The sequence below is a fragment of the Oncorhynchus tshawytscha genome, linkage group LG22 (genome assembly GCF_018296145.1).
Source record: "Oncorhynchus tshawytscha isolate Ot180627B linkage group LG22, Otsh_v2.0, whole genome shotgun sequence".
Classification (NCBI taxonomy): Eukaryota; Metazoa; Chordata; class Actinopteri; order Salmoniformes; family Salmonidae; genus Oncorhynchus; species Oncorhynchus tshawytscha.
The window spans coordinates 27,088,841-27,108,746 of record NC_056450.1 but is presented as its reverse complement, the minus strand read 5'-3'; the positions used below and the strand labels follow the sequence as shown (position 1 = coordinate 27,108,746).

Here is a 19,906-nt window from a genome sequence, read left to right as displayed (position 1 = left end):
TGTGTGAAGCCCATGGAGCAGCGAGGTTTCGCACTACACCTGAACGAGCCCTCACTGTTCACACACTCAAAGCCTGGCTCACAGTTATGAGTCCCCTGAAAACACTCATCAACATCTGCAAACAGAGACAGGAATAAGCAGGATGCATATTAGAAATGAAATCTAATGTATGACAAATTATGTAAAAACACGTTTGGTTGGTGATCTATTGTCAGTTTGTAATCAATCTATTGTAATCCATTAAATTGCTTAGAGAAGTAAAACCTGTTAGAGTGTAATGTCTACTGTAACCACTGGGTGTCACTGTGTTACTGTGGCTTTGAGAAAGCAGCTAGAGCACCCCTAAATTAGCAGATAAATCATTTCACATAGATCTATTTATACACTCTCCTTCCCCTTTAAAGAAAACAATCAACAGTAAAAAGGTTAATTCTCCAACTTCAGAGAGGATCCTAGGAATGTTTCCCCCACCAATCCTCCTCATTACATTAGCACAACAGCAGATACAGCTTCTTATTTCTCCATGATGAATCACCTCCAATGAGCCAGCCTGTCAGACCATAGTTATGTGCATTAGTCTTCCTATTCTCTGGTGCTTGTATCTGTGACAGTAGAGAGCAGTGAGTTCCCCCAGAGCAGAGCTCCTTTACAGCTTGTTCACCTGTCTACACTGGGATTCCCCTGATGTCAATCATCCTGACACATCTGCTGTTGTACACAGCCTTGTAACTGCTGAGAAATCACATCTGTCATAAACAGGGCTTAGAGAGCGATCTTCTCTCTCTCTCTCTCTTTCTCTCTGTGTGTGTGTGTGTGTGTGTGTGTGTGTGCATGCAGAAAACAACTGTGTGTGTGTGTCTTCCTCTGTGCATGAAGCCACATGTACTGTACGTCTGTGAGGCTCTATGATCCCTGTAGGGACATCATACGGTATGAACCATGTTAAAGTCTCAGCTTGGCCCCTGGGAAGGGCAGGGCTTCAACTAGCACATTAAGACAATCCTGGTCTTGGCACGGCTGGCACAGGACTGAGTGAAGCTCTGACAGACCCAGAATTACTGAGAGAGAGAGACCGCGGTCAGGGACAGGAATAAATGTGTGAGAGATTGGCAGGGTGCTCAGTCGCAGTCAAAGCAATACTATAGGAAGGTAATTGGTTCATGACAAATCAAGGAGGGAGCTGGCTCGACAACCTCACAAAGGCGAGGGAGATCACTCTACCCAAGCAGGGACAGCAATTATTGGATAAGAAATTGGGGAAGACAATCAACTCCTGGAGTAAGCAGTGAGGAGAGAATTTGCTTTGTAAGATGTAGGAGGGGAGGGGACTTCAGTCGATGAGAGGGGAGTTTAATTGATGTGGAGTAATTGGGCAGGGAATTGAAAGAGGAGTAGAAACATAACAACACAGTCTCCATCCCACACTCCAACCAGCCGACAGAAGTGGCAGCAGTTATGAGTACTGTGTTTAAATGCTCATTTGGTTGACTCACTGCTGTGCGAGTTTCATTTCCGTTGAAGCCCAGAGCAGCTGTAGTCCCTACTCTAACACCCTCTACCAGAGCAGCTGTAGTCCCTACTCTAACATCCTCTACCAGAGCAGCTGTAGTCCCTACTCTAACATCCTCTACCAGAGCAGCTGTAGTCCCTACTCTAACACCCTCTACCAGAGCAGCTGAGACCCATCTCTCTCTCTATTTCCTTCCAGTAGTCAACAACAGGACTTTAACAACTTGCTCATCTCATAGCTCTATCTCAGAGCACACTGGCTGTGGATAAGAGCCCACAGTTAGCGTATTCTGCCAAGTGTGGGCAATGGAAATAATGATGAAGGCTGTGAGGTTTCTTTTTGGGTTGGAGCATTGTACATTCTCCACCGACATAAACACAAGTCAAGTGAGACTTTCGTATAGAGGGTATGCAGGCAAAACCTAATGCTAATTTGTGTGGTCAGTTAAAAAATGGTGTCATTACTGTACTGTAGCTTACATGAAGCATGGTTCAAGATCTAATTGGCAGCTCCCAATCTCTGACTCGTAGTCACTCCCATGGGTGGCAACTGTGATTGTTTAGTTTTACAATGTGCTTTCCTCACATTGTGAAAGGTCAAATTAATACACACCATTTGTTGTGTTGCTACTAGTTACAACTATACATGGGTCTACTGGAGAGTGAATGATTTGGGTGGTGTACAGTTTGCAGCTACTGTTCTGTCTCCATACCTTCACAGACGTCGTTGTTGATCTGGTAACCCAGAGAACAGGTGATCTGACACACAAAACTACCAGCCGTGTTCACACATCTCTCATTCATCTGACAGGTATGAGTGGACATCAAACACTCATTGATATCTGTGTGAAAGGAGAGAGAGGTGGAGAGAAACCAAGAGAGACACCGAGAGAGACACCAAGAGAGACACCGAGAAAGACACCAAGAGAGACACCGAGAAAGAAACCAAGAGTGAAACCGAGAAAGAAACCAAGAGAGACACCGAGAGAGACACCAAGAGAGACACAGAGAAAGACACCAAGAGTGAAACCGAGAAAGAAACCAAGAGAGACACCGAGAGAGACACCAAGAGAGACACCGAGAAAGACACCAAGAGAGACACCGAGAAAGACACCAAGAGAGACACCGAGAAAGAACCAAGAGAGACACCGAGAAAGACACCAAGAGAGACACCGAGAAAGAAACCAAGAGAGACACCGAGAGAGAACCAAGAGAGACACCGAGAAAGACACCAAGAGAGACACCGAGAAAGACACCAAGAGAGACACAGAGAGAGACACCAAGAGAGACACCGAGAAAGAAACCAAGAGTGAAACCGAGAGAGACACCAAGAGAGACACCGAGAAAGACACCAAGAGAGACACCGAGAAAGACACCAAGACAGACACCGAGAAAGAAACCAAGAGTGAAACCGAGAGAGACACCAAGAGAGACACCGAGAAAGACACCAAGAGAGACACCGAGAAAGAAACCAAGAGTGAAACCAAGGGTGAAACCGAGAGACACCGAGAGAGACACCAAGAGTGAAACCAAGGGTGAAACCGAGAGACACCGAGAGAGAAACCAAGAGAGACACCGAGAGAGACACAAAGAGAGACACCGAGAAAGAAACCAAGAGTGAAACCGAGAGACACCGAGAGAGAAACCAAGACAGACACCGAGAGAGAAACCAAGAAACCAAGACAGACACCGAGAGAGAAACCAAGAAACCAAGACAGACACCGAGAGAGAAACCAAGGGTGAAACCGAGAGAGACACAGAGAGAGACCGAGAGAGACACCAAGAGACACCGAGAAAGACACCGAGAGAGACACCAAGAGAGACACCAAGACAGACACCGAGAGAGAAACCAAGACAGACACCGAGAGAGAAACCAAGAGAGACACCAAGAGAGACACCGAGAGAGACACCAAGGGTGAAACCGAGAGAGACACCAAGAGGGATACCAAGGGAGACAACAAGACAGACACCGAGAGAGAAACCAAGACAGACACCGAGAGAGAAACCAAGAGTGTAGGAGGGGAGATACAAAAGCAAAAAGAGAGAATGAAAGCATGAGACAAGATGGAGAGAGAGGGGAATGGGATGGAAAGGGTACATCAGAGTAAGTGAGAGAAATAGAGGGGGAGAGTAAGCACATTGGAATACCCTAGTCGCCCCTAGTCCTGTTAAATTCATGGTGTAAACACAGGGGCAGTCCCAAATAGATTAAGCAGCCTGGCCTCCACATAGGGAAGGGATTGGGGGCACAGCCACAGGGTGTAAGTCTCACACAATGAGAGATCTGTCAAAACACTGCACCACCATGTCACAACAGAACAATCCACTGCCACCAAGCAGGAAGTCTCAGTCTGCTAGAAGTGATGGCTTATCCCTTCAATATGGAATCCGAGCAATCTCTAACAAGGGTGGCGTAACATATGCTTTTCTACGAGATGACTTAAACAGATACAGTAGCTCACTAATCAGCTTCATGGTAACAACCATACAATCCCATATTGTCTCAACTAGTAGACGTGTGTGGCGTGTAGTACTGTAGGGACAGTGTGAGATCACAAAGATAGAAACACATTTAATCACTAATCACATAGTGGAGCCTGCCTCCAAGTATAAGGCTCTGTTAGTCTGCAGCCTGGTGTCTTCGCCTCCAATGTCACTGTGAGAAAGGGAATTAGTCCTCTGGTCAGCAATGTGCATGCATGCTCTGCCCACCTGAGGACCTTTCCATGTCCTGTGTTTGAGGAGTGTAAAATCCACTTGTCACTTAAATCTGGATTGATTGCTTTCATTTTACTCTGGTGACTCTTTCCAACTCTTGCTTGTGCCATTAGTGTGTTCCCGTTAATGTAATGACCTGTTAGTGTGTTCCTGTTAATGTACTGACCTGTTAGTGTGTTCCCGTTAATGTAATGACCTGTTAGTGTGTTCCCGTTAATGTAATGACCTGTTAGTGTGTTCCCGTTAATGTAATGACCTGTTAGTGTGTTCCCGTTAATGTAATGACTGGGGAAACCTTTGTAATGACCTGTTAGTGTGTTCCTGTTAATGTAATGACCTGTTAGTGTGTTCCTGTTAATGTAATGACCTGTTAGTGTGTTCCCGTTAATGTAATGACCTGTTAGTGTGTTCCTGTTAATGTACTGACCTGTTAGTGTGTTCCTGTTAATGTAATGACCTGTTAGTGTGTTCCTGTTAATGTAATGACCTGTTAGTGTGTTCCTGTTAATGTACTGACCTGTTAGTGTGTTCCCGTTAATGTAATGACCTGTTAGTGTGTTCCTGTTAATGTACTGACCTGTTAGTGTGTTCCTGTTAATGTAATGACTGGGGAAACCTTTGTAATGACCTGTTAGTGTGTTCCCGTTAATGTAATGACCTGTTAGTGTGTTCCTGTTAATGTACTGACCTGTTAGTGTGTTCCTGTTAATGTAATGACTGGGGAAACCTTTGTAATGACCTGTTAGTGTGTTCCTGTTAATGTAATGACCTGTTAGTGTGTTCCTGTTAATGTAATGACCTGTTAGTGTGTTCCTGTTAATGTAATGACCTGTTAGTGTGTTCCTGTTAATGTACTGACCTGTTAGTGTGTTCCTGTTAATGTACTGACCTGTTAGTGTGTTCCTGTTAATGTAATGACTGGGGAAACCTTTGTAATGACCTGCCAAGTGTGTTCCTGTTAATGTGAAATGGGCCTGTTAGGCATTCTGTTCCTGTTAAAATGACCAAATGTTAGTGTGTTCCTGTTAATGTACTGACCTGAAAGAAGAAAGATTCCTGTTTTTGTACTGACCTGTTGATGTTTGTGTTCCTGTTTTAATGTAATGACTGGGGAAACCTTTGCTGAAATGACTTTCCAAACACGAAAACTGGATGATAGCTGAAATGGGCTCAATGGAATACATAGGCATTCTGTTGCCTCTATAAAAACACAAATGTTTCGTCTGGGATTTAACGCATCGTCTCAGCAGTTACATCACAAGAAAGAGAAGAAAGATAACTATATTTTTGTGGGTGTGTTGATGTTTGTGCAATTGAAAAAAAGGTATGTTTTAATAAAGTTTAAATGTTTACAAATTAGATGCGCTGAAATAAAAGCATCTTTCCAAACAGGAAAACTGGGATGATAGTGATATTATGTCTGATCTCACATCACAGTTTACTGGTCACACACATGGTTAGCAGATGTTATTGATCACATACACATGATTAGCAGATGTTATTGGTCACATTCACATGGTTAGCAGATGTTATTGGTCACAAACACATGGTTAGCAGATGCTATTGGTCACATACACATGGTTAGCAGGTGTTATTGGTCACACACATGGTTAGCATATGTTATTGGTCACATTCACATGGTTAGCATATGTTATTGGTCACACACATGGTTAGCATATGTTATTGGTCACATTCACATGGTTAGCAGATTTTATTGGTCACACACATGGTTAGCATATGTTATTGGTCACACACATGGTTAGCATATGTTATTGGTCACATTCACATGGTTAGCATATGTTATTGGTCACACACATGGTTAGCATATGTTATTGGTCACATTCACATGGTTAGCAGATTTTATTGGTCACAAACACATGGTTAGCATATGTTATTGGTCACACACATGGTTAGCAGATGTTATTGGTCACACACATGGTTAGCATATGTTATTGGTCACACACATGGTTAGCAGATGTTATTGGTCACATACACATGGTTAGCATATGTTATTGGTCACACACATGGTTAGCATATGTTATTGGTCACATTCACATGGTTAGCAGATTTTATTGGTCACAAACACATGGTTAGCAGATGTTATTGGTCACATACACATGGTTAGCAGATGTTATTGGTCACATACACATGGTTAGCAGATGTTACTGGTCACACACATGGTTAGCATATGTTATTGGTCACATTCACATGGTTAGCAGATGTTACTGGTCATACACATGGTTAGCAGATGTTACTGGTCACACACATGGTTAGCATATGTTATTGGTCACATTCACATGGTTAGCAGATTTTATTGGTCACATACACATGGTTAGCAGACGTTATTGCGAGTGTCACGAAATGCTTGTGCTTCTAGTTCCGACAGTGCAGTAATATCTAACATGTAATCTAACAATTCCACAAAAACGACCTAATATACACAAATCTAAGTAAAGGGATGAAATAAGAATGTATACATATAAATATATGGATGAGCAATGACCGAGCGGCATAGGCAAGATGCAATAGATGGTATATATAAGATACAGTATATACATATGAGATGAGAAAGGCAATATATGTAAATATTATTAAAGTGACTAGTGATCCATTTATTAAAGTGGCCAATGATTTCAAGTCAGTATGTAGGCAGCAGCCTCTCTGTGTTAGTAATGGCTCTATAGCAGTCTGATTGCCTTGAGATAGAAGCTGTTTTTCAGTCTCTCGGTACCAGCTTTAATGCATCTTCTGGATGATAGCAGGGTGAACAGGCAGTAGCTCAGGTGGATGTTGTTCTTGATGATATTTTTGGCCTTCCTGTGACATCTGGTGCTGTAGGTGTCCTGGAAGACAGGTAGTTTGCCCCCGGTGATGCGTTAGGCAGACCTCACTACCCTCTGGAGAGCCTTACGGTTATGGGCGGTGCAGTTGCCATACCAGGCGGTGATACTGCCCGACAGGATGCTCTCGATAATGCATCTGTAAAAGTTTTTGAGGTTTTAGGTGACAAAACAAATTTCCTCAGCCTCCTGAGGTTGAAGAGGCGCTGTTGCGCCTTCTTCACAACGCTGTCTGTGTGGGTGAACCATTTCAGTTTATCCGTGATGTGTACGCTGAGGAACTTAAAACTTTCCACCTTCTCCACTACTGTCCCGTCGATGTGGATAGGGGGGTGCTCCCTCTACTGTTTCCTGAAGTCCACGATCATCTCCTTTGTTTTGTTGACGTTGAGTGAGAGGTTGTTTTCCTGACACCACACTCCAAGGGCCCTCACCTCCTCCCTGTAGGCCGTCTCGTCGTTGTTGGTAATCAAGCCCACCACTGTTGTGTAGTCCGCAAACTTGATGATTGAGTTGGAGGCGTGCATGGCTACACAGTCATGGGTGAACAGGGAGTACAGGAGGGTGCTATGTACGCACCCTTGCGGGGCACCAGTGTTGAGGATCAGCGAAGTGGGGATGTTGTTCCCTACCTTCATCACCGGGGGGCGTCAGGTCAGGAAGTCCAGGACCCAGTTGCACAGGCAGGGGTTGAGACCCAGGGCCTCAAGCTTAATGATGAGCTTGGAGGGTACTGTGGTGTTGAATGCTGAGCTGTAGTCAATGAACAACATTCTTACATAGGTGTAATCTAGAGCCAAGAGTTGTGATTTTAAATTGCATGGGTATCCTTCTTGACACTTGTTGAATCAGGCAAGAGAACATGATAACAATGGCAATTAATAATTAGCGAGGCAGTAGAGCGCAGGTAGGCCTAGAGACAAGTTTTTGGTGGTTGCAGCCAACTCCTTTATATTAATGTATTATTGTATACAAATACACCCAGTGTATATGCAAATAAGGCACATTTCATTTTAAAGTCACATGAGGTTGGTGGCACCTAATTGGGGAGGATGGGTTTATGGTAATGGCTGGAGCAGAATGAGTGGAATGGTATCAAATATCAAATACATCAAACACAAACATAATTTGTTTTCCAACAGGACAACGACTCAACACAACTCCAGGCTGTGTAAGGGCTATTTGACCAAGAAGGAGAGTGATGGAGTGCTGCATCAGATGACTTGGCCGCCACAATCACCCAACCTCAAACCAATTGAGATGGTTTGGGATGAGTTGGACCGCAGAGTGAAAGAAAAGCACCCAACAAGTGCTCAGAACTCCTTCAAGAGTGTTGGAAAAGCATTCCTCATGAAGCTGGTTGAGAGAATGCCAAGAGTGAGCAAAGTTGTCATCAAGGCAAAGGATGGCTTATTTTAAGAATCTCAAATATGAAATATATTTTGATTTGTTTAACACTTTTTTGGTTACTACATGATTCCATATGTGTTATTTCATAGTTTTGATATCTTCACTATTACTCTACAATGTAGAAAATACTCAAAATAAATAAAAACCCTGGAATGAGTAGATGTGTCCAAAGTTGTGACTGGTAAGGTGTATATGAGTGCATTATAAGAAAAAAAGTGACATTTGACAAAACATTTAACACCGGAATTCCATTCATTATGTCCGTGCCAATTCAATGTTTTTTTGAGCTATAATTCAGTCAATATCTTCATTCATTGTCCAACTGTTGCATTTATTAGAATAGCTTTAAACAATTACGATGACCGTGGATAATCTGGTACACAGAGAGCAGCTCTACTCTGCTCCAGGGGCACTGGGGGGAGAGTCAGTGACAGCCATTCAGAGACTCTGCACGACTGGAACTGCTGAAATACTGAGCTGGTGTGTGTGTGCGTGCGTGCGTGTGTGCGTGTGTGTGTGTTTCTTTTTCCTTACCTTCACAGGATTGTCCGTCAGCCATCAGAGAGAATCCAGGGAAACATGAGCAGCCAGGTCTACCAGCCACTGAGGAGCACTGTTGCATACAGAGGCCATTTCCTGCTCAGAGGGTCACAACACAGCTCAACATCACACCAAAACACACCACAACACAACAGTAGTCAAGGTGACATACGTCACAGGGGGCCAGCCCTGTGTGTGTGTTATATAACCTCTGTGTGATTTACTGTATCCCTGTGTACTCATTTCCTGTTTCCACTTTGACCCCTGACCTGTTCGGATTGTATTTCCTCCTGTGTCCCAATGGAACGGGATCCCCACCCTGGAATTATGGAGCCAAACACACACACCCTGAGGAGACCCCCACTAACATACTATGCTGGACTACATGAGGATGGCTGGATACTTCGCAATACACACAGGAGCTTTGTGGCCTTTGATGCAATCTTAAAACTTGTATGTGACATTTAGAAGTACAATGGGTCAAACATAACTAAAATGGACAAAGGCGGTTAAAGTATTTAACTGAAGGAGGAAACATCTGTCATGTGAAGGAATGTGACATGAATTATACTAGAAGGGTGCATGACTGAAAATCTTCTAGGCTTTGTGCTCTCTTAGGGGACTAATGGGTGTCTTCATTTACCTTTCTATTCCGTACCAAATATTCTGTTCCACTATGGATCCTCTAATACTGTCGCGCCATCATAATGGGACTCCTTCCACACACTGATTCCAGACATGCATTTGGGTTCTTCTATCAAGACTAATGACTGATTTTAAGGTATGAAAACACAGTTCATGTGGTCTGCCAGGTCTACAGTAGATAGGCACCACTCTGGCCTACTGTCAGGTTCTACCCACCCTCACAGGGGTTAACAGAGGTTGGAGTGGTGGAGGGTGCGGTGGAGGTAGCCTCAACCTCTGGCCTGTCATCCTCTCTCAACTTGTTCTCTTCATCTACCGTCTCTGTGAAAACAGAAATAAACTCATCATGGAAAGTACTAATTAAACAGTATAACCAACAAACCGCCCAGTCATCCTGTCTTGGTGGTTAAAGAGAGAGCTGTGAAATGCCTTCAATTTATCCACAGATATGAGGCTAGGCGGCAACAGGGCACAGATGAAAGTTCCCTTAGAGACAGAGAGTTGAGGCACGACAGGAAAAGGCTTGGCCTGCAGACAAACCTGTGTTTTTATCAGCCTGCAGACTCACTGCACCTTTCTGTAAAGTAGGTCTCACATTAGATTCCTGTTGAGACAGGCTTGTGCTGGTGAAAGCCCCATTCGATAAATGTATGGCACACTTACAGTAGCCTAGAGTCGGTTGGAAATACCTGAACATACTGTATTTACTAGTCTAAATGTATGAAGGCTACTGAAGGCTACTGAACTGTGAAGAAAGGCTTTATCAAAACAGTAGGAGATCTGGGGGCCTCCCGGGTGGCGCAGCGGTCTATGGCACTGATCAGTGCTAGAGGTGTCACTACAGATCCGGGTTCGATCCCAGGCTGTGTCGCAGCCGGCCGCGACCGGGAGACATATGAGGAGGCGCACAATTGGCCCAGCGTCGTCCGGGTTAGGGAGGGTTTGGCCAGCTGGGATGTCCTTGTCCCATCACGCTCTAGCGACTCCTTGTGGCGGCCTGGCGCATGCACGCTGGCCCCGGTCGCCAGCTGTACAGGGTTTCCTCTGACACATTGGTGCGGCTAGCTTCCGGGTTAAGCGAGCAGGGTGTCAAGAAGCAGTGCAGCTTGGCGGGGTCGTGTTTCGGAGGACACATGGCTCTTGACCTTCACTTCTCCTAAGTCCGCACGGGAGTCGCAGCGATAGGACAAGACTGTACACAAAGTACACAAAGAAATTACAATAAAAAATGTAGAAATGAGATCTGAATAACAATTATCAGTCTGAATCAGAGACAGTAGGCAGGAAGCAAGGAAAATCATATGCTGTCAGAAGTGTGGACAAATATGGACAGATAGAGTCTGGCAGGAGTCTGAAAACACAGAAGGCTGTTAATCATACTGTTGAGAGAGTGGCTGTGAAAAATGGTTTGGCTCAAAGGTACTACACTCTGGAATCAGTCATCCTTCACTGGTTTTATGTAATTAAACATAACTGTTCTATACTTTAGTTATTAGCCTGGGAGCCAATCTGTTTTTATCCAACTTGTCATCGTGTTGCCAATTAAGGCTACTGTGTGCCGTTATTCAAGGCCCAAACAGACAGGCAACCAGGCTAATAGCTATGTGGTCTTGCACATACAGTATTGTGGAGTACTGTACAGTACAGTGCATGGTCTGACATACTCTAACAACCTAAGAGTAGTTTTCCTTTACCTGGCACACAGCTGACCGCGTCCTTCTGCAGCACATAGCCAGGGTAGCAGGCACACCTGAAGGAGCCAGGGGTGTTGATACACCTGTGGTGGCATAGTGTTCCCTGGTAAACCTGGCACTCATCTACATCCTCCATCTCAGGAGGGCCCTCCACCGTGTTCTCCCTCTCCTGCTCCTCCTCCTCCCCGATGGAGAAGGCCTCTTTAGGGAACGGACTGTCTGACACTACAGGACAAGGAGAGAGGGCTGTCACTAATAGCCTAACCTTTATGTTGTACAGTAGAATAGAGTCAAGTAAAGCAGAAGGTAACCAAGGCAGAGAATACAGATCTGGAACTGTATCTTATTTCTTAAAACTGCATTGTTGGTTAAGGGTTTGTAAGTAAGCTTTTCATTGCAAGGTCTACACCTGGTCTACACCTGGTCTACACCAGCGCATGTGACAAATACAATTTGATTTGATTTGTATCTCTCATAGAGGGGTCTATAGTAGTTCCCATCCTCACTCTGGCAGGGCAGTGAGGTGAACAAAGTGGGGAGATTCCACTAGCCTCTCTTTTGTTTAACTCTGTGCCTTTCTTTGACAGGACACTGGTGTGTGTAGTGTGTTGGCAGGACAGCGGTGTGTGTAGTGTGTTGGAAGGATAGTGGTGTGTGTATTGTGTTGGCATGACAGTGGTGTGTGTAGTGTGTTGGCAGGGCAGTGGTGTGTGTAGTGTGTTGGCAGGACAGTGGTGTGTGTAGTGTGTTGGCAGTGCAGTGGTGTGTGTTGTTAGGACAGTGGTGTGTGTGGTGTGTTGGCAGGACAGTGGTGTGTGTAGTGTGTTGGCAGGACAGTGGTGTGTGTAGTGTGTTGGCAGGACAGTGGTGTGTGTAGTGTGTTGGCAGGACAGTGGTGTGTGTAGTGTGTTGGCAGGACAGTGGTGTGTATAGTGTGTTGGCAGGACAGTGGCGTGTATAGTGTGTTGGCAGGACAGTGGTGTGTGTAGTGTGTTGGCAGGACAGTGGTGTGTGTAGTGTGTTGGCAGGACAGCGGTGTATGTATTGTGTTGGCAGGACAGTGGTTTGTGTAGTGTGTTGGCAGGACAGTGGTGTGTGTAGTGTGTTGGCAGGACAGTGGTGTGTGTAGTGTGTTGGCAGGACAGCGGTGTATGTATTGTGTTGGCAGGACAGTGGTGTATGTATTGTGTTGGCAAGACAGTGGTTTGTGTTGGCAGGACAGTGGTGTGTGTAGTGTGTTGGCAGGACAGTGGTGTGTGTAGTGTCTTGGCAGGACAGCGGTGTGTGTAGTGTGTTGGCAGGACAGTGGTGTGTGTAGTGTGTTGGCAGGACAGTGGTGTGGGTTGGCAGGACAGTGGTTTGTGTTGGCAGGATAGCGGTGTATGTATTGTGTTGGCAGGACAGTGGTGTGTGTATTGTGTTGGCAGGGCAGTGGTGTGTGTATTGTGTTGGCAGGGCAGTGGTGTGTGTAGTGTGTTGGCAGGACAGCGGTGTGTGTGTGTGTGTGTGTGTGTGTGTGTGTGTGTGTGTGTGTGTGTGTGTGTGTGTGTGTGTGTGTGTGTGTGTGTGTGTGTGTGTGTGTGTGTGTGTGTGTGTGTGTGTGTGTGTGTGTGTGTGTGTGTGTGCTCAGGTATGTGACACTACCTCTCTTTGGCACTGCGGTCGGGTCAAGCACAGGCCTCTCTCTGAGGGTGTGCAAGCCATCTCCCTCCCCCTCCTCTCTCGCCACCTCCTCCTCTCCCTCACAGCAGGTGAGGAAGACATGGCTGCAGGGGTAGCCCAGGTACTGGTGAGCCTCACAGCGGTGGCCCTCCCTACGGAACCTCAGCCCCAGAGAGCAGCAGCTACAACACTCCTGTTGGGTGGACAGATTCAACATCAGACTGCTATATCTACCATATCAAGTGTCTTTCTTCTCTTTCTCTGTCTTAGTGCGCAGCAGGATGTTGTTCAGGCTACATAGAGGAGAAACATAACACTGAAATCGTGACCACTGTGATATAGTGTGGCTGTACAGAAGTATTATATGACTTCGGTTATGTAGGGCCCATGGTGGGGTGGTGAAAGACAATATTTAACATTAGACCAAGGCCTTGAGTATATAATGCCCCCCTACTGTTCTGGGCGCTCTGGGTACTTCCTGGAAGACAGGTCTGATGGCAGATGAATGGCTCTGGAAATCTGGGCTAATACACTACATCTCCACACTACATCACAATGATTTGACTCTCACTGACATCAATAACAGACCTTGAGGTACATAGCAAAAGTTTTCCAGAAATATCAAATATCACTGCTTTCAAAATACCAGTGTCCAAGCTATTGATCTTGGCAGGATGGTGAAAATAGCCTGAGACATATCCTGCAGTACTGCAGCCTCGTTTCATGAGCGTGAAGCTCATAAATCTGTGGGAACCTTGACCACAAACATGGTCCTCCCTCTCTGAGTTGTCTAAATTGAATAAGAGGTAATTGAGTCACTGAGGGACTCTAAACGGTCCTCCTGATTGGTGTGGTCTTCACTGGCAATGACTAGGGCCAGTGGAAATCTGAAGGGAGGTTTTCTTTTAACTGCTTTCACGTTTAAACCATGAAACTGTGGCTATTCATGTCTTGTAGATGCATTTGGTTTGATTTAGATTAATTCTAGGTAGGCTATGTTTGACCTTAAATCATTTCTGGGGACTCCCACAGCTAATTGTGTTGGCTCTGTCAACAGATCAGAGAATTAGGTAACATAAAATATCTGGCCATTTAACAAACACTTTCATTCCAAATCCAAGCATACCCTGTATATTCAGTGTTAGAAAAGAGGTAGGAGTTGGTTATATACTGTATATTCAGTGTTAGAAAAGAGGTAGGAGTTGGTTATATACTGTATATTCAGTGTTAGAAAAGAGGTAGGAGTTGGTTATATACTGTATATTCAGTGTTAGAAAATAGGTAGGAGTTGGTTATATACTGTATATTCAGTGTTAGAAAAGAGGTAGGAGTTGGTTATATACTGTATATTCAGTGTTAGAAAAGAGGTAGGAGTTGGTTATATACTGTATATTCAGTGTTAGAAAGGTAGGAGGTAGGAGTTGGTTGTGGCAAGAACAACAGAACATTACTCACTGTATGGAATGTGGCCTATGTGTGAATCAAACCCATAACTCTGGGGCTACAGCTAGCACCACCAAACCAACCAACTCATGGGAACCACATTTACCTTGAAGGAGTCGACTCCACACTGGTCATTGTTGTCCACCTCACACACAACTCCCTCTCTGGCTGCATTCATACCAGAGAAACAGCGACTCTCCTTCAGAGAGCCCAGACAGCACTGTCTCTGAGCCGTCCTGGCAGAGAGAAACACACCCAGGAGAGATGTTAGAATTTGAGTCAGTGTTTTGACTGTACCTAGACCTAACTGTGGTCCTGCACTAGCAGTGTGTTGGCTAGCTGTGCCTCCCTCTGGCCAAAACCAGCATCATCTGGAAATGTTATGGAATCAAATTGGAAGTCTATTAGGGCAAAAATTCACACTAGTACGCTGTGCAATGTAATGTGCGAGGGCCTGTAAAATGTATAGTTTTCATATTGGCACAAATTCTTTATAGATCGTGATCTCATTCACTTCATATTTAACACATCAACCACAAATACAACTTTCATGGAATCATGTCATACAATAATGACATGGGCCCACGAAGCGAAGTCACGTAAGATGCCATTTATAAGATTATCATATTTTACAAGTAGGCTAAAAACTAAACTAATGCATAGTTGGCTTGCCGTCAAAAACAAGTTGGCTGAAGCGGAAACAAACTTGGCAGCCGACCATCCCTCACTGGCATAGTGAAAGCAGCAAAGCTGACATTTATAACACACTCTATAACTAAGTAGGACAAACTCTGGTCCCTACCAATGAGTAATTCCTACAGAAAAATTGGGCTTCCTAAAACTTGTGTTTAGTGTGTCTCCATGGGCGTACCGACAGATGGAGTGTCTGTCCTCTCTGGGGAGCTCCATGTTGCTGCAGTGGCCATGGGCTGAGGCCCACTTCTCCCCTGTCTCACAGCAGGTCTCCACCAACTCCTTGGAAGAAACTACAGAAACACACACACACACACACACACACAAAACAAACACACCAACAGACAGATGGGGTTTAAGTTCAAATTTTTTGAGGGAACACATGAAATTCTAACTAAATAGAATGAAGGAGAGATCACCATTGGAGAGGACAATCTCAAACTCTCTGACTATCATTCACGCAATACATCTCACCCAGTCCTTCATGGAAGTAAGGATTTAATGTGTAACATTGTAGTCTATGCAATATCCAAAGATACATAAATCTGAGGCAGTTTACTGAGAGTGTGTCTGCATCCCAGCTTGGCTGTAACTGCTCCACGTGTCTGCTAGAGTGATTGACTTTGCGCTGAATGTGCTTTGGTGAATAGACTGAATTCACATTCAGCAGCATGAGGAACAAATTATTTTATTATTTTCCACCTCCATCTCCCTCTCTCTGTTTCCCTGGCAGGGAGCACTGTGAAACCTTAGACTCTATAAAGTACACTCCAGAGCCAATGTATACAAAATCTTAGCTTGAAGGCTAATCAGTGTTCAGGCAACACAATATCACCCCATCCACCACTAGGAACAGACAGAGGGGAAAAAATAATAATCTCATTTAGAGCCTGCCCAGTGATCATGACTATGATGATTCCAGATCAGTGCATTCCAATGTTGATTGGTGTTTCCTGTACTGTACTGTAGTTCTTTGTGTAACAGGGCTTAGTTTGCTGCTAACAGTTTAGCTTCCTCCATTGTCCGACTGCCCCATTCTGGGCTCGAACCATTGACCTTCTGCTTTGCAACACATGTGACTGCCATCCTTGACAACATTCCAAAGGTTTGGGCCACCGAAAAGGTTGTGCACCGAAAATTGGATGGTGCAATCTGAGCCATTTCAAGCTAGCTATGGAATGAGTTTACAGTTCGTTCTTAACTCTGTTACATTTGGACAGACTGAACCTAACCCTCTAGGTCAAAGATATGTTTCCCAGTGTAGCCATTCCAGCTGAAAAGGTAGGCCTGTAGCCTACAATACTGTATTTCTCTGGTTGGTATAATTAGGTCAATCTATAATGTGCCTCTTTCCGGCCATTTCTCCCACATGAACTCCTCGTTTGCTACTATTTTTGTTGCTAATGTAACATTTTGCTTACCAAGGCCTATGCTATCGTTAGTCCCATCAGTACATCGGTTTTTTGCATAGGGCTGTCAAATGATAAATATTTTTTAGGATTTGATGTGATTAATCTCAAAATCAGAATTTGCTCAAATTGAGCTGTAATTTAAGATTGTTTTATTCAAAATCAATTGCATGACGACGTCTTGATTGTGTCCAAACTAACAGTTAGCAAAATCAGGTAAATTGATTAAGCACACTTTGTTTAACCTCAAAGTCAACTTGTTGTGACATAGCATTGTTGATTTCAGCTGTATATATGATGTATTTTGAATATTTTCCTGTTATTTTAAACACTTTCAGACAATGCGATTAATCACACAATAACAAAAAGGTGCACAAAAATTTGAGTTAAAATATTGACTCTGACAGCCCTAGTTTTGCATAATAAAAGAATGCCAGATACAGACAATCATGTAATTTATTAAGAAATGTTTGGTCGTGTTCCCCTTCTCAGGTGTTGCATTGCATCAACCAATGGTTGCATGCCACATTGTCGACTCTGCATTCAGGCACCAGATTGCTATAACATAGGTAAAATACCTATCCAGGCATTGTAAGATCTTTTATGCGTCAGCAATATAGTCGGGCAGGACTTTATTATTGACATTGTTCTATCGCCAACCTGCTCTAATCTACTCACCACCTCTGTGAATTGTCTGCGCACGATGAGGTGCGCACGCCAGTCAAATTCACCTTTTAGCCACAGGTTGTGTGCTGGCGCTTCTCGTTATTTGGTTTATCCTCTTTCAGTAATAATTTTGAATGTTTGTAATATTAATGCAAATTATGTCTTTATATATTTTCAGCGTTAAGTACTGGCCATTCATATTTGTGGTGTGCAATGTTATTGCCTGTGAAATGTATTACCACTGCTGCCTATTGATAGGTGTTCATTTATGACTGTTCGTTCTGTTACTGCTCCTTCCCAACTAGGCTGCCAAGTCCTCTGCTACAACCATCTTGGACCATGTCTCTCTTATGAGATAGTTTATATTATCATGGGACAACCAGGGTTGGCTAGTAAATTAGTACCAGGGATGACCTAATCAGATTACTGTCACGCCCTGACCTTAGTTATCTATGTTTTCTGTATTATTTTGGTCAGGTCAGGGTGTGACAAGGGTGGGTATATGTGTTTTTGTCCTGTCTAGGGTTTTTGTATGTTTATGGGTTTTTCTCTAGTCTATGGGTTTATACATCTATGGTTGCCTAGATTGGGTCTCAATCAGAGGCAGCTGTTTATCGTTGTTTCTGATTGGGGACCATATTTAGGTAGCCATATTCATTGGGTATTTTATGGGTTATTGTCTATGTGTAGTCGCATGTCAGCACTTGTTGTTTATAGCGGCACGTTGGTTTTGTATAGTTTGTTAAGTGTTCTTTGTTCATTAAAAGAAGAATGTATTCTAATCACGCTGCGTTTGGTCTCCTCTATACAATGAACAATTACAAAAATAAAGTATCTGTAACCTGACCGCATTACTTAAAAATTACAGTTATATTCTTAAAAACATCTGATTACATTTGAGATGTTTTTTTCTAATATCAAGATGTGGGCTGCAAATGGTTGCCTTATACACATACTATTTTGGAACCTATTTTAAAGCTTGCTGAGCCACACTATTTTCAGTGGGAATTAAAGCTTTCCCTTCTGTTGTAATCTGTTTGGAATCTCCAAAACGGCCACATTTTTTCTTGTTGGTGGCTTTCCACAGAAACTTTTTTTTAAACGTCAGGATTTGTAAAAAAAAACATCATGATCTTTGTGTCAACACAGCTCCACCCTGTTCACTTCCCAAGCACTGGGATAACAAATCATCTGATTTCTCTTAGATCCATTACATCTGTCTATTGACATCTTTATCATACCAACCTGTTATGGTATTATTTCATTTTTATTTGTACCTTTATTTAACTAGGCAAGTCAGTTAAGAACACAGTTCTTATTTACAATGACATTCTACCCCGGACGATGCTGGGCCAATTGTACGCCGCCCTATGGGACTCCAATCATGGCCGGTTGTGATACAGCTTGGAATCTAACCAGGTCTGTAGTGATGCCTCTAGCACTGAGATGCAGTACCTTAGACCGCTACACCACTCGGGATCCCAAGGTAAGGGTGGGTCAGACACTCAAATGACCATTTCCTCTTTTACTGGCCACAATCTGCTTGGTGGCTTGGGGTAATAGGCCTATAATTTCACAATCAAAGAATTACGGTTGGGAAAGCTTTCCCTGGAACTTGATAGTGAAGCTGACCTTTTAGCAGTGATGGCATGTCATCACGAAGATGCAGCAGGAATTTGAGCCAGCACTTGCCTAAGGATGCTGGGGGGTTGGGTGGACAGAGTTAGAGAGAGAACTGATCGGTATGCAGAATCAATTGAGGAGGCAGATGCCGTCTAACCAAGGAAGTAATCCAAAAGTTATCATTACTCAAAATGAATCATTATTCATTTTGAGTAATTCAATGGATTTTGTTACTAATCATGTTTATTCTCATGTAATCTGCAATAAATTAAAATGTTCAAGTAATCCGTACCACCCTGGGGACAACATTGGTCAAATGACTCTTTTGTGCATTACAATGGTTTTGACAAATGACATTTCATAAAACGACATAATATCTTAAGACTGTTACGATATTATTGAAGGGTTTACCCTTGTGAAACACAACTGGGACTTTGTTCTAAAACTGTGTTATGTTTGTGGGCCTTCTAGCTGCACTGTTTCTAAATCAGCAGACTGTAAAAACTCATTTGTATACCTTTTTATATCTTTAATTTGTCAATTATTATGTAGGCTGATTCAAATGTAGCACTTGATTTAATAGAAGAGCAGCTGGAGGCGGTACAGAGGAAAGTGCTAAGTGGAGATCTTTACCCAATACCATGATTAAACTCCACAGTCTACAAAATCAACTAAAGCATGAGTCCAATTAAAGAAACAGACAGAAAGGATAAATAATGTGAAATTAGCATAGTATAACACATAAGCAAAAGTATTTGTTTGAAGGAGCTTATGTTAACTGGTCATTAATTCTCTCGTCATTAATTAACTTCCAACTTTTCTTAGTGATTCACTTTCCTTTGTTTTGGTCCTGATGGCCCACTCTCCTTGACATGCCTTTTCATGTGAGCACCAAGCTGTTTATTTCCAGTGGAGAATGTGCTGCACAGCAGTGAATCATTTATAGGTTTAGAAATGAAAAGATAGGGAACCTCAGAGAAGGCAAGGCCTCTTTGATGCATAAATATCTGTCCCCATTCGTGCTCCCTGACAATGTTCTTTGAACCTGCGTGAA

The 19,906-nt window shown here is 43.6% G+C and overlaps 1 protein-coding gene across 2 annotated transcripts in view; it reads right to left on the bottom strand.

Annotated features, from left to right (window-relative positions):
* The window catches only part of LOC112221319 (fibulin-2-like), a 42,758-nt gene that overhangs the window by 7,586 nt on the left and 15,266 nt on the right, over window positions 1–19,906 (bottom strand). Inside the window, exons 3-10 of one of the 2 annotated variants that reach the window (XM_042304001.1) lie at window positions 15,333–15,447; window positions 14,568–14,697; window positions 13,001–13,211; window positions 11,357–11,581; window positions 9,879–9,983; window positions 9,012–9,113; window positions 2,223–2,351; window positions 1–115 (exon numbers count right to left, since the gene is read on the bottom strand). The exon at window positions 1–115 is cut by the window's left edge and continues 23 nt beyond it. In XM_042304001.1, the coding sequence (XP_042159935.1) occupies window positions 1–115; window positions 2,223–2,351; window positions 9,012–9,113; window positions 9,879–9,983; window positions 11,357–11,581; window positions 13,001–13,211; window positions 14,568–14,697; window positions 15,333–15,447 (1,132 nt within the window). The remainder of the gene's footprint in view (window positions 116–2,222; window positions 2,352–9,011; window positions 9,114–9,878; window positions 9,984–11,356; window positions 11,582–13,000; window positions 13,212–14,567; window positions 14,698–15,332; window positions 15,448–19,906) is intronic. The other variant, XM_042304002.1, reaches the window with a different exon arrangement.